We start from the raw sequence: 17,172 nt of genomic DNA on the forward strand, positions 1-17,172 counted from the left end.
ATAAGTATGGTCTCAGTTGATCTTGGTTTTTCATTGAGCTTCTCTTTTTAATTTATTTTTCGTTAGAATTACTGTTAGCTTGATCTTTGTCAGTTTAATTTATGAGCTTTCAGTTAACCTTTCACTGTGTGGTCAGGGATGCTGGTACCAACAATATTTTGGCTTAGCATTTACGTCATGAATATGTTGCAATGCACATATAAATCTTACTTCTTCTTTTGTTAATGCCGATATGTATAGTCACCTAAAAGCTTGCTCGTACAGAGATACTTGAAATGTTACTAAGTTCTTTTTCCATTGGAAAAATGATGGAGGGAGAGACCTTCTCCTAGTGGACCTGATGTTTTATGTGTAGACTCCTATGGCACGTACTGTGTTATGGGTTGGGCACTCCATGTAGTCTGTCACTGTCCTTCATCCCTTTAACAAGAGCATGGGGGGGGGGGTGGAGTTTTTTTCATCTTTGCTTAGTGCCTGGCATATGAGCATTGGATTCATATTTATTAGGTAATGTCTCGGCTTTTCAAAGTGCTGCTTTTTATTTTTATGAATTTTAGAATAAATTCACTTAAATTATTTTCTTTTTTTCGTGTTTAAATTTACTTAAAGTATTTATTGACTACCTGTTAGGTTCTAGTAGTATCCAGTTGAGTGTGAATTAAGTGTTTTCAGACACCATTTTAAGTAGATCTCATTAAGGAAAATGTTGCTATTCGTGCTGTTTACACATTCTGTTTGCTTTTCGTAATAGCAAAGAGCTTTCTATAGCAGCAAAATCCTTTTCCTTCAGATTTGTGAATTGGGTATGTGTTTGAATGACACATCTGTGTGATTTCCTGTTATTTGGTCTCCTAGGGGTGAAAATCCCAAAGAGTGTGGAGTGCTGCGTTTTCCCCTCTGTGCTGCAGCCATCATTAGCACTTACCTCAGTTCTTGCTTTTTGGGTCCAAGGCAGATTTTTCAACCTTTGGCAAGGATTATTCATTTCTCTCTTTTTTAAAAACTCTTACTTTCTTCTGGAAATTCCTCACTCTATCCTAACCCTAAATTTTATTTTTTTAATGTATTTTTCGAATGGTGGAAGGATTTGTCTTTTCTCCTTTGTACAGTTTCAGGTCAGGATTGTATTCTGTAATTTGTTCTGCTGCACATCTTACCTGACCGCAGACACACTGCTCATAGGTTTAAAAGATTTCAGCATTTTAGAGGAAGCTTTTTCTAGATACTCCTCCTCTAACAATTCGTACAGAAAAACGATCTACTTTTCCCTCAAAGATGTATTTTCTTAACCCAACCTCAGTGCATAAGAGGAGTGTCAATCATCCAGTGCTTTTCCCAGACAACTTGAAGATTATGATCCAGGGAATAAGAATACCTTCTGCGACTTAAACTTCAAGTGCCCAGTCCCACTGCAGAGAGATGGTTTTGGACACCTGGGTGATATGTGAAAATCTTATCAGAGCTGCCTTTCTTTTGGGGGGAAAAGTGAAATTCCAACCAAATATTTCACAGTCTTCCCCTTCTCTTCCCCCTGAATGTCAGATACTTTTAGAGTCTAGAGACAAAAATGATCTTGTTAAAAGAAAATGTCTTTAGATGGTTTTTGTTTCAACTGGCAAGTATAGTCTTTTTTCCCCCCCTTTTTCTTTTTCTTTTTTTTCTTTTTAGGGCCCCAGGCTAGGGGTCCAGTAGAAGCTGTAGCCCCTGCCCTAAGCCACAGCCACAGCAACTCAGGATCTGAGCTGCAGCTACAACCCATGCCACAGCTCACGGCAACACTGGATCCTTAACCCACTTAGCAAGGCCAGGGATCAAACCTGCATCCTCATAAATACTAGTCAGATTCATTACTGCTGAGCCATGACAGGAACTTCTCAAGTTTTCCCCATTTAAACACAAGAAAATTGTGGTCTTTGGGGTGTCCTACAAGGTATTTTAAAAGCAAATGTATTTCTGGGTAAGGTTCCCTATCTTGGTAGGGTTAGATTTATACAGGTGTTAGCACTAGACAAAGTTTAGCAAATACATGCTTAAGACTTGTATTTTTTATTATGTATAAATTCAACCTCAGAAGACATCGAAGTCCAGTTGGTGATATGCATGCTGAATTATTTAGGGGAGTCATTATTAGGATGTATACTGATGAAATACATCCAAAAGAAGTGGGTTGATGACAGATAGAGATGTGTAGAAATGTGATAAAGTGGAGTTCCTGTTGTGGCACAGCGGAAACGAATCTGACTAGGAACCATGAGGTGGTGGGTTCGATCCCTGGCCTTGCTCAGTGGGTTAAGGATCTGGCATTGCTGTGAACTGTGGTGTAGGTTGCAGATGAGGCTCGGATCTGGTGTTGCTGTGGCGTAGGCCGGCGGCAGCAGCTCCAATTTAACCCCAAGCCTGGGAACCTCTGCTGTGAGTGCGGCCCTAAAAAGACAAAAAGACAAAAAAAAAAAAAAAGAAATGGGATAAAACAAGTATAGTAATATGTACATGGTAGAGTCTAGGTGGTAGGTGTACAGGTGTTCACTATAAAATTCAGCTGTGCTATATGTTTGAAATTTTTCACAATAACATGTTGGAGGGACATAATTAACATGACACTAGAAGCTATCATTTGTGATACATCCAATGTCTTAGGAAAAAATTGCAAACATTTTCTAAGGGGGGAAAATGATTAAAATTTCTAGTGTGTTATATATCATTATCGTTCATGCTAGATGATATAGCTTTTGAGGGTGGAGAGTGAATTGTAGAAAGTGTTGCATCCTGTAACACTATTTTGGAATGAGGTGAAGATGACAGCAGCAGCAATTTCATGCCCACAGTTTGGTTCTTCCTATGGTCATTCATTTAACCAGCCTCTCCTTCCTTGGCAGTGTAGTTCTGAAGTCTTATTTTCAGAGAAAAGTGTTCTTAATGTCACTGGGCTGTATTCTGATTGAATGCAAGCAAATATTTGAAGAGATGAATCGCTGATTCCTGGACCATTTGTTAAGAGGAGATTATTCAGAGGGGAAGGATCAAGATAAATAATACCACACTTCAGAGAAGTAGGTCTGCAAAGGAAATGTTTGATTATAATTATGCTTTTGCAGCAAAATGGCTATGAATATTGTAAGCATTACCATTTAGATGGTAATAAAAGTATTTCTACTAAGCAGTGACATCCCGTGGTATCATAAAATCAGTTGATGATTGCCAGAGCCACAAATCTGATTGTTGTATATATTTAAATAATGTGACTAGCTTTTTAATTTTTTTTATGGTTTCAAAACTGACTTGACCATCTGTTGCTAAGTAGTCTTCAAAGTTAAAGTGAAATAGGTAGGTATTACAAATGTGTCACCTTTGCATATCTCTAGACTTACTCATTTTCCATTCCATTCAGTCTGTCAACTCTTAGATAACATTACATGTAAGCCGGGTACCATATAAGTTCAGTGTGATATTTCATAGGGTGGATCTGGTGGGAAACATAGGGAGCTGTTTTACTCATTGTGTTGGTATGTGCTGTGCGTAGTCGTTAATGGATGTAACTATATTCTGACGATTGTTTTGGCTGACCTCTCCAAAAGACTGTGTTCAAACGCAGTCTCAATTCATTTTTCTAGAAAAGGAGGTTAACTTTTTAGACCCCAGAAGAATCACCCTTTAGTGTTTTGATGTATCCCTTCATTCAGTCATTAGGTCCTGCCTACTGTGCCCGGTTCTGTGTTCTGTAGCACAGTGTTTCCAGACCTGGCCACTATCAGAATTACCTGGGGAGCTTTTAGGGAGATACTTGCTTGGGCCAGATCCTAGGAATTCTGTTGCTGGTTATTTGGAACAGAATCAGGAATTTGTGTTTTAAGAAGAACCTAAGTGAGCCTAATGGCCATCACCTTTGGGATTAAACTACAATTTTTTCCAAGGTTCTTTGTCTAAAGTCTGGATAAATAAAAATTATTTTAGTACAGGGTACGTGAGTTTTACAGAAGATAATTTCATTGGTTTTCTTAGTACTCTTAATTAGGACAGTTTTTATTCCAGAGCCCCTACCTCCCAGGTTATTTAATTATTCTGATTAGTTATGTGCTCTTTTTATAACATCTTACATTTTTGGATCCAATTTAAGTGTTGGGCACTGTGCCACATGTTTTACACATACTATTCTATTTAATCCTCACAGTGCTACTGTGAGGTGTAAGAACTACTACTACTCTATGTTTTAAAATGTGTCAATAGTCAGGGTAATTAGAATGCATAGCTGTAAATATTGCAGGACTGGGACCTGCACCTAAACTGTCAGACTGCAAAGCCGGTCCCTTGTATTGTAGGTGGCCACTGGCATCCTGTATAAGATCTGTAGGCTGAGTGTTAGTGTCTTAAAACAATAGTCCATAGAAAGTGGGCCACATAATGCTTTTTGGAACGAGATAAAACAGAGCTGTCTAAAGTGTAATTGTTTAGCTTCACCACCTAGTCTTTTGGTTAAAGTGTTCACAATTTATTCTCTGAGAAGTATCATGAATGACAGCCATTTCCAAATGAAAAACTGTACATTTTTTTTAGTGGTGAGGAAATCTGAAAGCTCATATACTTTGTTCATTTATTTGTCCTGTTTTTATCTATAACCCCCAAAGCACTCTGTGTGCACATTTCAGAACAAATTTAAAGATAACAGCTCTTATTTCTTCCTTGTATGTTTCATAGTCTTTCCTTTGAAATTTCTCAGGGTTTCTCCCACCTAATTAACTTTTTTGCACCTGATTTGCCTGCTGGTCCTTCAAAAAGAAAGTCTTTGGTTTTATCCTTTTTTTTTTTTTTGGCTGTGTCTGCTGCATGTGGAAGTTCCTGGGCCAGGAATCAAACCCCTGCTGCAATAGTGAGCTGAGCCACAGCAGTGATGGCACCAGATCCTTAACCTGCTACGCTAGCAGGAAACCCCAAAAATCTTTGGTTTTAAAATATTGAAAAACGTGGGAGTTCCCGTCGTGGCTCTGTGGTTAACAAACCTGACTAGCATCCATGAGGATGTGGGTTCGATCTCTGGCCTCGCTCAGCAGGTTAAGGACCCAGCATTGCCCTGGACTGTGGTGTAGGTCGATGATGCAGCTCAGATCCCGCGTTGCTGTGGCTGTGGTGTAGGCCAGTGGCTACAACTCCGATTCGACCCCTAGCCTAGGAACCTCCATATGCCTCCATATCCCTAAAAAGACAAATGGCAAAAAAGAAACAACAAACAAACAAAAAATATTGAAAAGCTTTATTCTCTGACAAATTTTATAGTTGACATCATTTCTTGGGTCATATAAGGAAAATAACTCTTTTGGAAGAAATTGACCTGAATTATACTTGAGTTCAATTTGGAAGAAGAAAACCAACAAGCCACCACATTTAGTTCTTCTCATCTCCAAATTTAGTCAGATTTTTAGAAATACGTATATTATTGGATATCTGCCATTTGTTTTGATGTACTAAATGGAAATCTGCATAGATTTAATCATTCTATTTTCAGTCTAAATAAGTTTTAGCAAAAATAATTTGGATTGGGAATTCATGTTGTGGTACAGCAGAAATGAATCCGATAGTATTCGGGTTTGATCCCTGGCCTCGCTCAGTGGGTTAAAGATCCAGTGTTGCCCTGAGCTGTGGTGTAGCTCGCAGATGCCCCTCGTATCTGGCATTGTTGTGGCCCTGGCATACCCTGGCAGCTGTAGCTCCAATTTGACCCCTAACTTGGGGACCTCCATATGCAATGGTTGTGGCCCTAAATAATAATTTGGATAGGAGTTCTCTTGTGGCAAGGCGGGTTAAGAGTCTGGTGTTGTCACTGCCACATCTGGGGTCACGGCTTTGGTGCAGATTCAGTCCCTGTCCTGGGTTGAGGATCTGGCATTGCCATGAGCTGTGGTATGGGCCAGCAGCTGTAGCTCCAATTAGACCCCTAGCCTGGGAACTTCCATATGCTGTGTGTGCAAACCTAAAAAGCAAAAAAAAAAAAAATTTATCCATTTGGGATTTTCAAATATAGCGTATGAATCCCATTCCCCCTACATGTATAGTCAATAACAAATAACTTTTCCACTGATTTTCAATGTCTTTCTAACCCACTGCTTGCCTCACAATCACTCCCAACATTATTAATCATTAGATATAGTTTTATAAATGTTAGCATTAAACTGTAACTTTTTAGGATCCCTTGTCATCCCCCCTTCAGGGCTTTAATTTCTACTACCTAACCTCATCTTGACACCTTCAAATCAGTGCCAGTTATTTTTAGTACCTGATTGGTTTCCCTTCCTCAGGTATGCCTTCCCCAGTTTAACTGTTGGGTTGGACTGAATCTACTATTTGCATATCATGTCCATCCCAGTTTCCATACAGATTGCCTGGAAAGGCATGGAAAGGTTCTAGAGCTTTCAAGAAGCCAGTGGCATTGGCATTCCCTTCTGCTCTGCTACCATTGATGCTTGGAGTGAAAGAGCACCTTCCCAGGAGATGTAGCCTTCATTCTCAAAGAATTTCCCTTCTGTCAAATCCTGGACTAGACTGAGCCACAGATTTTACAACACAATAGTTAAGAAACTATGATAATCCTGAATCTGGGTTTCTATTCAACTTTTTTTTAAATGGCCCCACCCACAGCCTATAGAATTTTGCTGCCAGGGGTTGAATCCAAACCACAACTGTGGCAATGCCAGATCCTTTAACCCACTGCCAGGGATCAAACCTGCCCCTCCACAGTGACTTGAGCCACTACAGTCAGATTCTTAACCCACTGTACCACCGTGGAACTCCTCTTTACAACCTTAAATGAGATGAGGTAGTTTTGTACATACTGATGTAGACAGATGTGCTGTTGTGGGAAAAAAAGAAAATGGTAGAACAATAATGGCAAAATCCTAATTAAGTTTGTTTTGTTTGATTCGTTTTGTTTTAGGGCCACACCCGTGGCATATGGATACTCCCAGGCCAGGGGTTGGATCGGAGCTACACCTGCTGGCCCACACCACAGGCACAGCAACGCAGGATCCAAGCCACATCTGTGACCTATACCATAGCTCATGGCAATGCCAGATCCCCGACTCACTGAGCCAGGCCAGGGATCAAACCCACATCCTCATGGATACTAGTCAGATTTGTTTCTTCTGTGCCACAACGGGAACGGGAACTGTTTTTAAAGAAAAAACAGTTTGTAAGTACATCATAATAGGTGTGCAAACAGATTCATGAAGCTTTTAGCAGAGGTTACTTCTGGGAAGGGAACGGGCTATGAAGAAAGCCTTTCGGAGAAGAGCAGAAGATTTTTGCAGCATTTAATAAGTCTTAAACATATATTCACTTTTTATTTTTAAAATCAATGGATGAAAATTTTTAAATGTAATAATTTAAGATTTCAAGGAAGTGCTCCAGTGGTATATTAGCTAGGGTACTGCCCAGTGGTAGCCCTGCCAGAAAACCCTGGATTCTTACCTTTTATCCAGATTGTTCCAACAGTGCCTTCTGTGTGAACTTTCTGTGAGAAGGTCCAAAGCATCATTCTTTTTTTTCTTTTTTTTTTAATTTTATGGCCACACCACGACATAGGGAAGTTCCCGGGCCAGGTACTAAGTCTGAGCCGCAGTTTTTTTTGTTTTCTTTTTTTTTTTTTGACTGTCCCATGGCATGTGGAATTCCCTAGCCAGGGATCAAATCTGAGCCGCAGTTGTGACCTAAGCTGCAGCTGTGGCAATGCCAGATCCTTAACCTGCTGTGCTGGCCTGGGAATTGAACCTGCATCCCAGTGCTCCCAAGACACCACTGATCCCATTGTGCCACAGGAAGAACTCTAAAACCAGATCCTTTAACCCACTATATCAGGCTGGGAATCAAACCCACACTTCTGCAGTGACCTGAGCCACTGCAGTCAGGTTTTTAACCCACTGTGGGAACTCCCGAAACATCATTTTTTAAATGTAGCTTTTTGGTCTTTTTCAGAAACCAGTATAACTTATAAAATCAATAGAAACTTAACCAGGGACACTTTAAAAGAGTTGTTTCTGGAATTCCCGTCATGGCTCAGTGGCTAACAAACCCGACTAGCATCCATGAGGATGCAGGTTTGATCCCTGGCCTTGCTCACTGGGTTAAGGATCCGGTGTTGCTGTGAGCTGTGGTGTCGGTCGCAGGTGCGGCTCGGATTCTGCGTTGCTGTGGCTCTGGCGTAGGCGGGTGGCTACAGCTCTGATATGACCCCCATATGCCACAGGTATGGCCATAAAAGACAAAAAAAAAAAGGTTATTTCTGATTTCTGTCTCCTTTTAAGTATTGAAATCTCTTGGTTATCTACCCTCTGAAGGGAATTATATTCTCTGATCCCTGCATTGATGGGAACGGTATGGTATTACTTCTACTCTTTGCTGGTTTAGAATGTATTTTCTTTTAAAAGTCTATTTTCATCTGAATCTTTGCATCATGTTCCTAGCTATACTTCAGTCACATCCTTTAAAGTCTAACCTCCAAATTTTGAAGACAGCCTGAGTGTTTTGGGGGGCCAGGAACACCAGAGGGCTCATCCACTGCTGTCTTGGTAGTCTGGAGGGAGATCATATGTATCTGTTCCCTCTCCTCCCTCCTACCCCTCCTGTCCCCTGTCCCTTCCCCTGTCTACATACAGGTAAGATGAAATATTTTATGTATTTTATGTATATATAAAGACATAGAGAGACTTTCATCTATATTTTCCTTCTGTTTTCCCTCGTGAGCAGAAATTAAACTGGGCCAATTTTTAAAAGAATTTGTCTTGAATCTATCCAAAATAATTTTTCTGTTTATTCTCAAGCCGGTGCTCAGTACATGAGGACTTAATTGTAAAAAGCCAAATGTTGAATAGAGACTACACAGCAACCTCTACTCCTTATGTGTCCATTTGTGTCCTTATGGGTCCTAGTCTTCAGGTCTCAACATTTTTTTTTGCTTTATGCCACCAGCCCCCTTGTTAGTCTCCTGATAGGTTTGTTAGAGCTATCCACATTTTCTCAGATTAATGAAGAGCTGATTCTAACATCAGGTTTTTGTTTGTTTGTTTTTATGGTAAGCATGCCATAAAAACACCCTGGAGGGTGGGGACTGTATTTTGTTCATCTTTATTCTCCCTGTGCCAGCCTGGCTCCTGGTACAAAGTGCTTAGTGAGTATTTTCAGACAAAGATCATTGGGGCATCCCTATTCTTAACTTTGTAGCAGACGTGCACCAAACTTATCATTGTGAAAATGTAACCTTGAGATGTATATTTACCTTCCCCCAAACAGAGTTTTGCTTACATAACAGAAAAACTTTGTTACTACTTGTATGGTTTTGTGTAAATTCTCAAGAAGACCTCCAAATGGAAATCTGTGCAGTTTGGATAATTTAAATGGAACACTCATAATAATTTTTTTATTCTTGTTATCAAATGGATGCTATCACATTTATATCACAACTTTTTTTAAACAACAAGCATTGTAATTATTTTATATGAAACATTAAATTTTCTCATACACAAATTAAGAAAGGAGAAATTTGGAGTTCCCATCATGGCTCAGAGGAAAATAATCTGACTAATATCCATGAGGAGGCAGGTTCAATCCCTAGCCTCGCGCAGTGGATTAAAGATCATGGCATTGCCCTGAGCTGTGGTGTAGGCCACAGACGCGGCTCGGATCTGATGTGGCTGTGGCTGTGGCATAGGCCAGCAGCTATAGCTCCGATTCAACCCCTAGCCTGGGAACCTCCATATCCTGGGGGTATAGCCCTTAAAAAAAAAAGAGAGAGAGAAATTATATTTTTTTTAATCCACAAAAGGACCCCTTAAAACAGTTGCATACATTTGTCTAATGTATTTCTGTATAGATAGAAGCATGCATATGCTTTTTTAAAAAATCGGTAGTAACTCCTGTGGTTTAGAGGATGTTTTAACAGTCGGCTTTATAGTATAATGATACAAAGGAATCACTAGTTGTTAATTCTCTTATGCAAAAACACCGCTTTATGTTGGAAACCTATAAAAAATAACCAAAGATGATTCTTTGTTGTAATCCTAATGTCTATAAACTCAAACTAGGAAAGTTTTGAGTATTTGAGTAGCCAAGAATCTTTGATTCATTTTCCTTTTCTATCTCTTTTTCTTTTAGAACTGCCACTGGATGACTAGGATTCCCTGTAACTGATAATGTTGGAGATCAACTCTGCAACTTTCTTCAGCATTCAGTTGTTAAAAACAAATAGGATGCAAGTTCCTCAGCTTCCAATTATGAAAACAGTACTTGGAAAACTGAAAACTATCTAAATGATTGTCTTTGGTTGGGCCGTGTTCTTAGTGAGCAGAAGCCTTGGCCAGGGTCTGCTGCTGACTCTTGAGGAGCACATAGCTCATTTCTTGGGGACTAGAGGTGCCACTGCAACCATGGGTAACTCCTGTATCTGCCGAGATGACAGTGGGGCAGAAGACGCTGTTGACACCCAGCAGCAGCAGGCTGAGAACAGTGCAGTACCCACTGCTGACACAAGGAACCAACCCCGGGACCCTGTTCGGCCACCAAGGAGGGGCCGAGGACCTCATGAGCCAAGGAGAAAGAAACAAAATGTGGACGGGCTAGTGCTGGACACACTAGCAGTCATACGGACTCTTGTAGATAAGTAAGTATCTGACTCCCAGTCACCTCCTATCAAATGAAAAGTCTTCTGTCAGGAACCGTAACTTTTGGACTCCTTCCTTTCATTAGGATATATATCCACCCAGCCTCATTGCTCATAGGGCAAGGGAGAATATGTTATTTCTCCTCTGATGGCAGAGTAAATTATAAGGTTTGATGTTTTCACATCTACTCCAATCTGGAAACATCTAAACATTTTTGTAGCAGAAAACACTAATTAAGCTGTGATCTTTATTAGAGAATATAGTAAGTATGGGGTGAGTTTGTGTTGAAGCTCCAGTAGGAAATGTTTTCATGAAGACTCATTCTTATCCTGTTTGACTATCTGCTCCACTGAACAGAGGTTCAAGATGAGTTGTCTTACCAAGATCATGGTTGTACGAAACTTCCGTTGGCAGTTGAGAGGCGTGAGTCATGGATAGTTTTCATCCACCTCCCTTTTGTATTCCGTAGTTGGCTCTCTTAGATCCATTTGGGAAGCTTACAAATCAGACGAAACTACAGGACACACCTGTACCTGTTTTGTTTTTCCCCTTGTTTTGTCTAGGTACAAAATCCTAGATTGAATAACAGTGAAATAAAGGGCATTGTTCAAGTTGAGAAAATATTTTAACTGTATAGCATAGTATTTAGAAATAAGTTTTAGGTCCCTGGTGGACTGAGGTTGAAATTCTGGCCCAGCCTCTTCTGGCCTAGCTATATGACACTGGGTAAATAACTTCTTTAAGTCTCAGATTCCTCAGATGTATAAAAGGAGAATAATACTTTTCATACAAGGATTATCATGAGATAATATATATAAAGCCTCTAGTGTGGTACCTTGTGCATAACAACTGCTCAATAGATGATAGTATTTTTAAAAAGTTATATCTAGGTTCTTTTTCCTTTAGACTCTGCTAATATATTTATCTAAATATTTGATAATCACATTTATAAAAACCTAATTTTGTTTAGTTTCTCAAAAATAGTACAAAGTATATCTGTGCATATTATTCTGAGGTTTTTTTTTTTCTTCATAAAAATAAATTTAGGAGTTCCCTGGCAGCCTAGTGGTTAAGACTCTGGCTTTGTAACTACTGTGGCACAGATTCGATCCTGGGCCACATGCCACAGGTGGGGCCAAAGTAAATAAATAAATAAATTTATTTTGCACTTTTTCTTTTTGTCCACATGCACAGCATATGGAAGTTCCCAAGCAAGGGATTGAATCTGAGGCATAGCTGTGACCTAAGCCACAGCTGTGGAAATGCCAGACCCTTAACCCTCTGCATGGGGTTAGGGATCAAACCCGCACTGCACCTACACAGTGACCCAAGCTGCTGCAGTCAGATCCTTGACCCACTGTGCCACAGCAGGAACCCTTACTTTGCACATTTTTCTTGCTGCTATAGAACATGCTGGGGAAATGTTAAGTATTCTCCATAACCAGTTGAGAAGCCTTTCAAGTAGTTCTGGGATTTGAATAATTTAATGTAGTTTGTAGGAAATAACTATTGAGTATAAATCTATGCCATTCATATCCCCCAAACTCAAGCAAGGGTCCAGAAGCTGTTATATAAAGTTTCTTCATGGTGACATAGCAAACATACTGTGAAATTGTAATGAAAAGTTGTTCTTCTCAAATAAGGAAGAACAGCAGTGTTATTTAAGGCCTTTGAAAAAACAGGTATAGAGTAAACTTTGCTGTATTTTTTAAAACGGTGATTAAGGGAGGAGGAAGGGGGCAAGGTAGGAGCTTTATTTCCAAGCTTCAGGAAAATATTGCATATTATAAATAAATTTGTTGATAAAACACATAATCCACTTATGTGAGGCAAGTAGCATGCGTTCGAATTATAGGATAACTTTTACCTTACACTTGTTTGTGCTGAATTTCCACTTCTGAGAGTGGAAAAATAAGCAGATACAGAGCAAGTGTGAAGGGGCATGTTAGAGAATATAATGGCAAAACAGGATTTAGACAGTTTATAAACATAGTTATGTAGTTTTCTTTTTTTTTTTTTTAATCTTTTGTCTTTTTAGGGCCACATGCGCAGCATATGGAGGTTCCCAGGCTAGGGGTCTAATCAGAGCTGTTGCTGCTTTTCTACGCCACAGCCCACAGCATCACCAGATCCAGATCAGAGCCGTGTCGGCAATCTACACCACAGCTCACAGCAATACCAGATCCTTAACCCACTGGTCGGAGCCAGGAATCGAACCTGCAACCTCATGGTTCCTAGTTGGATTCATTTCGCCACGATGGGAGCTCCAGTTTGTTTGCTTTTTTAGAAACTGCTAAAGAGAAGAATCTCTTAACCTATAAAATTTATGAGGCTGTTTAAACATGAAAGACGGGAGAGATGGTCTTAATGAGAAAGTATGTAAAAGGATATACAGAGATATCACAATTATAAAATGATCTGTATTTATTGTTCTGTCTCTGTTACTTAGGAGAGAATGACCTTGATTTGAGAGGACAGCACAGTTCCTAATGCCATAGTGAGAGAGTTGGTATAGAACTATACTTATTTTTAAATCATTTTGAAGCTCAAGTATTTGTAATTTGTATCCTCAGATTGTTAATGGCATTAATGTTAGCTATTCTCATGGCTTTGGAATTGCAATTTGTGGGCTCCTCTTTTTTGTTTGTTTGTTTGCATATGCAAGTTTGTGGGCCAAGGATCAAATTGGAGAAACAACAGATCCAAGCCACACCTGTGACCCATGCCACAGCTTATGGCTATACCGGATCCCTAACTTACTGAGCAAGGCCAGGGGTCAAACCCCCATCCTTATAGAGATGACGTTGGGTCCTTAATACACTGAGCCACAATGGGAACTCCTGCAGGCTTCTCTTGATGGAAATTTTTTTCCTTTGTGTGTGTGTGTGTGTGTGTGTGTGTGTGTGTGTGCGTGCACATGCGCATGCACGTGTGTGCATGTTCTCTCTGTCTATTTCTCCCCTGCTGTCTGACCCTTTTGTTGTCTCCATCCCAGAGACCTTCAGTCTACAACTGAACCTAAAAGCAGTGGTTCTGAGTTTCCATCCCACTGTGGGAAGCCCAGCTCTTGCTACATGGCTTTCTCTGCCTTTTTCTGTCACTGGAGACTTGCAGCATTATACCAGTTGCAGCTCAGGTTATCATTCATAACTCTTTCAGTTCCTTTCACTGAGAGGGGAACCCCACCCCAGTTTTACTCGGTGAATGTGCTCCATCCCTTGCACAAGTGGAGTTTTGGTCCCTATTACCCACCTTGCAGACATAAAGCTGTTAGTCACCTCTGTCTAGTTCCCTACCTAGAAGCCAGTAGTCTTACGGCTTTAACTTTTGCCTCCCACCAGAAGTTTCTGCTCAATTTCTGTTCCACAAAGAATTTTGGTTTTTGAGTGTAAAGATGTGGGTGTCCTTTAAGTGTGTCTGTATGGAGTTTAGGTAGGTGCTCCTATTCATTATTGGTCACTGACCTTGTCTTATGATTTTTCCTTCTTCGCTCATCCCATTGTGCTCTTTATCATCCACCTCCAAATATCACTGGGTGACCATTCTAGGGAATTTAAGATATATTCTTCCAATCTCCCTGACACATACTGGTTTATGTCTATATAGGAAGTTTATATATGTACATTGTTTTATGTACATATATAACATGTGATTTTCTTTAATTTACGTAACAGTTAGGTAAGTCTTTTTGGTTTTAACATCTCTCAGCATTATGTTTGAGATGTGTGTTGCTAAAGCTACCACTGCTTCTGACTGCTGCAGAGTATGCCTTTGTATGTTCAAAAGTACTCTCTTTTCTTATCCTATAATCTGGTGATGGTCACTTAAATTACTACTTCTAAATTTTCTTTTGTTTTTTGGTTCAAATGACTGCTTCTAAATTTTTGTTCCTCCAAATAACACTGTAGCTAATATCCTCAAATGCACCTGTGTAATAATTTTTCTAGCATTGTTGAGTATATGCATCCTTGATTTCATTATTGTCAGATTGCCTCAAAGCAATGTTTGTATCAGTTGTATCATTTAAAACAATTCTTTTACATAAAAATTGTCCTGTATTATGAAGTGTCAAACACACCTAATGAATATCTGAAATGAACTTAGTAAATCCCATATTCAAGGCTTTTCTAAGGATTAAACAACTTTTTTTGTTGTTGTCGTCTTTTTAGGGCCGCACCCATGGCACATGGAGGTCAAATATGAGCTGTAGCCGCTGGCCTACACCACAGCCGTAGCAATGTGGGATCCAAGCCACATCTGTGACCTACACCACAGCTCAGGGCAGCACCAGATCCTTAACCTACTGAGTGAGGCCAGAGATCGAACCTGCATCCTCATTTCTGCTGAGCCATGACGGGAACTCCTAATGATTTTTTTTAAATAGTAAAACAGAGAGCTATAATATGCAAACAAATAAAGTTCCCCTAAAGCACCTCCTTAGGATTCCTGAGATCACAGTTTGAAAATCCACTGATAAGGGAAACATGCCATTTTAGAACAGCAAGTAGAAGATTAAATATCTCCTTGATTAAGTTTGGTTGCTTTTTCTTCTAACACCATTTGGTGAAGTTAAGCATATAGTGATATTTAAAAATGAAGATGTTGTATACGCCCTTGCTTCTGTATGTCCTCATTCGGGATTGTCATCTCCCTTCCTGGCGCTTTCACGTAAGTATGAGGAAGATGACATTGGTCTCCCTGGCTTATCTCTGTTGTCATTAACCTCTAGAGGTAAAGCTGAAAGTGAGCTCTGGGCTCTAGTTTTAGTCCTCTCCTTTGACTTTAGGCCACATGGCCACATGGTGGTCCTTTCATGTGCCCTTGTGCCCATTTTATTTGCAGGCCATCACAGGCAGTGACCTCGGAAATGAGCACATATGGTGTGCGGTGTGCATTTTTCCTTATAGATTATAGGTCTGGTTGTCTCCTCCATCTCTTTCTCTACATTCATTCATGAGTATTTCTTCTTTCTCTTTCTAACTCCACACTTCCAGGTTGATTTTTTATTTGAAACTGTCATTTCTTATTTCTTCGAGTTTGATTTCTTGAATGTTTGTTTTTCAGTGATCAGGAACCTCCCTATTCAATGATTACATTGCACGAAATGGCAGAAACAGGTATTTTTAAAGTTTTTTTTAAATACTTCCTAATTAATTAATGATTATGAAGAAATGCAGCCATGATAAAAAAAATAGACTTCAAGAATACTTAACACACATGACAAAGGAAAAACCTTTAGTCTATGGAAATTTTCCTGTACAAGGGCAATAATTAATAAGCACTGTATTGTATCCTGAGTAGATGCTGCACCTTTTAGTAATGGTTTTATCTCACTAAAATTAAAATAAAATTATTTTTGGCATTGGCAGATCTTTGACCATAACTCTTCCAGAATGAGGAGGATAAATTTTGTTCCTCAGTTTCTTAATTGTCATTCTGAAAATAGAGCCAACTATTTCACATAACTTAATCTTGTTTAACTCCTATGTAATAAATAAGATGCTAAAAACTACTTTAACCATAATTTGAGAACCTAGGACATAGCTTGAGTTTTCTTCAAATAAAGGAACCCCCAAATCACTAGACTCCTGTAAGTTAGGATTCTTTGTCTGTACCTTGATGACTAGCAATTGATGACTATGTCTATGCCAAATATTAGCTGCTTAGAAGCTCTAGGATGTTTCTGTTTTCCAAAAGTGTTTCTATTTTAATGTGAAATCATCTTGTGTTATAAGTTATATATTTTCACATTTTTTAAATAGTGGCTCCATCATGTAATCTTCTTGATTTGCTCTTAGATGAAGGATGGTTGGACGTTGTCCAGTCTTTAATTAGAGTTATTCCATTGGAAGATCCCCTGGGACCAGCTGTTATAACATTATTACTAGATGAATGTCCACTGCCCACTAAAGTAAGTTAATATTTATCCTTCATGAAACTGACATCGATGCTTAAACACAGGATGAATGACCGCAAAGAACATTTGATATTAATGCAGTTCCTCTTTATATATTTTGGGTCTCTTTTATTTAATGTTAATTTCATTATGTAAACTTTTTTTTCCTTTTTATAGCTGCACCTGTGGCATAGTCCAGGCTAGTGGTCAAACCGGAGCTGCAGTTGCGGGCCTATACCACAGCCATGGCAACACCAGCTCCAAGTCACTCTGCGACCTGTGCCACAACTTGAGGCAACGCCAGATCCTTAACCCATTGAGTAAGGCCAGGGATCCAACCCACATCCTCACAGAGACAACATCAGGTCCATAACCCACTGAGCCACAACAGAAACTCCTAAACCTATTTTTTTATTACTAATGAATTGCAACATCCTCTTTCTATCAATAGCTTACTATAAAACTTTAAAAGTTTTAAAATGTTAGAAATAGAAGCCTTTATATCTGAAATAGCAGTCTTTGAAACTGGAAGAGAATGTTCATTTGCTGAGCTGATTTTCTTCTCTCTCTCTAAACAACTTCCTCATAACAAAAGTTTTCTAAACATTTTCTATTAAGAGAAAAAAACTATTATAT

At 39.4% G+C, this 17,172-nt stretch overlaps 1 protein-coding gene across 2 annotated transcripts in view; it reads left to right on the plus strand.

The window, feature by feature from the left end:
* RSPRY1 (ring finger and SPRY domain containing 1) overlaps positions 1-17,172 on the plus strand; it is a 49,825-nt gene that overhangs the window by 3,851 nt on the left and 28,802 nt on the right. For both annotated transcript variants that reach the window (XM_047790963.1, XM_047790962.1), the window contains exons 2-4: positions 10,135-10,639; positions 15,705-15,757; positions 16,439-16,551. In XM_047790963.1, the coding sequence (XP_047646919.1) occupies positions 10,290-10,639; positions 15,705-15,757; positions 16,439-16,551 (516 nt within the window). In that variant the 5' untranslated portion in view covers positions 10,135-10,289. The remainder of the gene's footprint in view (positions 1-10,134; positions 10,640-15,704; positions 15,758-16,438; positions 16,552-17,172) is intronic.

Source organism: Phacochoerus africanus, chromosome 8, assembly GCF_016906955.1.
Source record: "Phacochoerus africanus isolate WHEZ1 chromosome 8, ROS_Pafr_v1, whole genome shotgun sequence".
Lineage (NCBI taxonomy): Eukaryota > Metazoa > Chordata > Mammalia > Artiodactyla > Suidae > Phacochoerus > Phacochoerus africanus.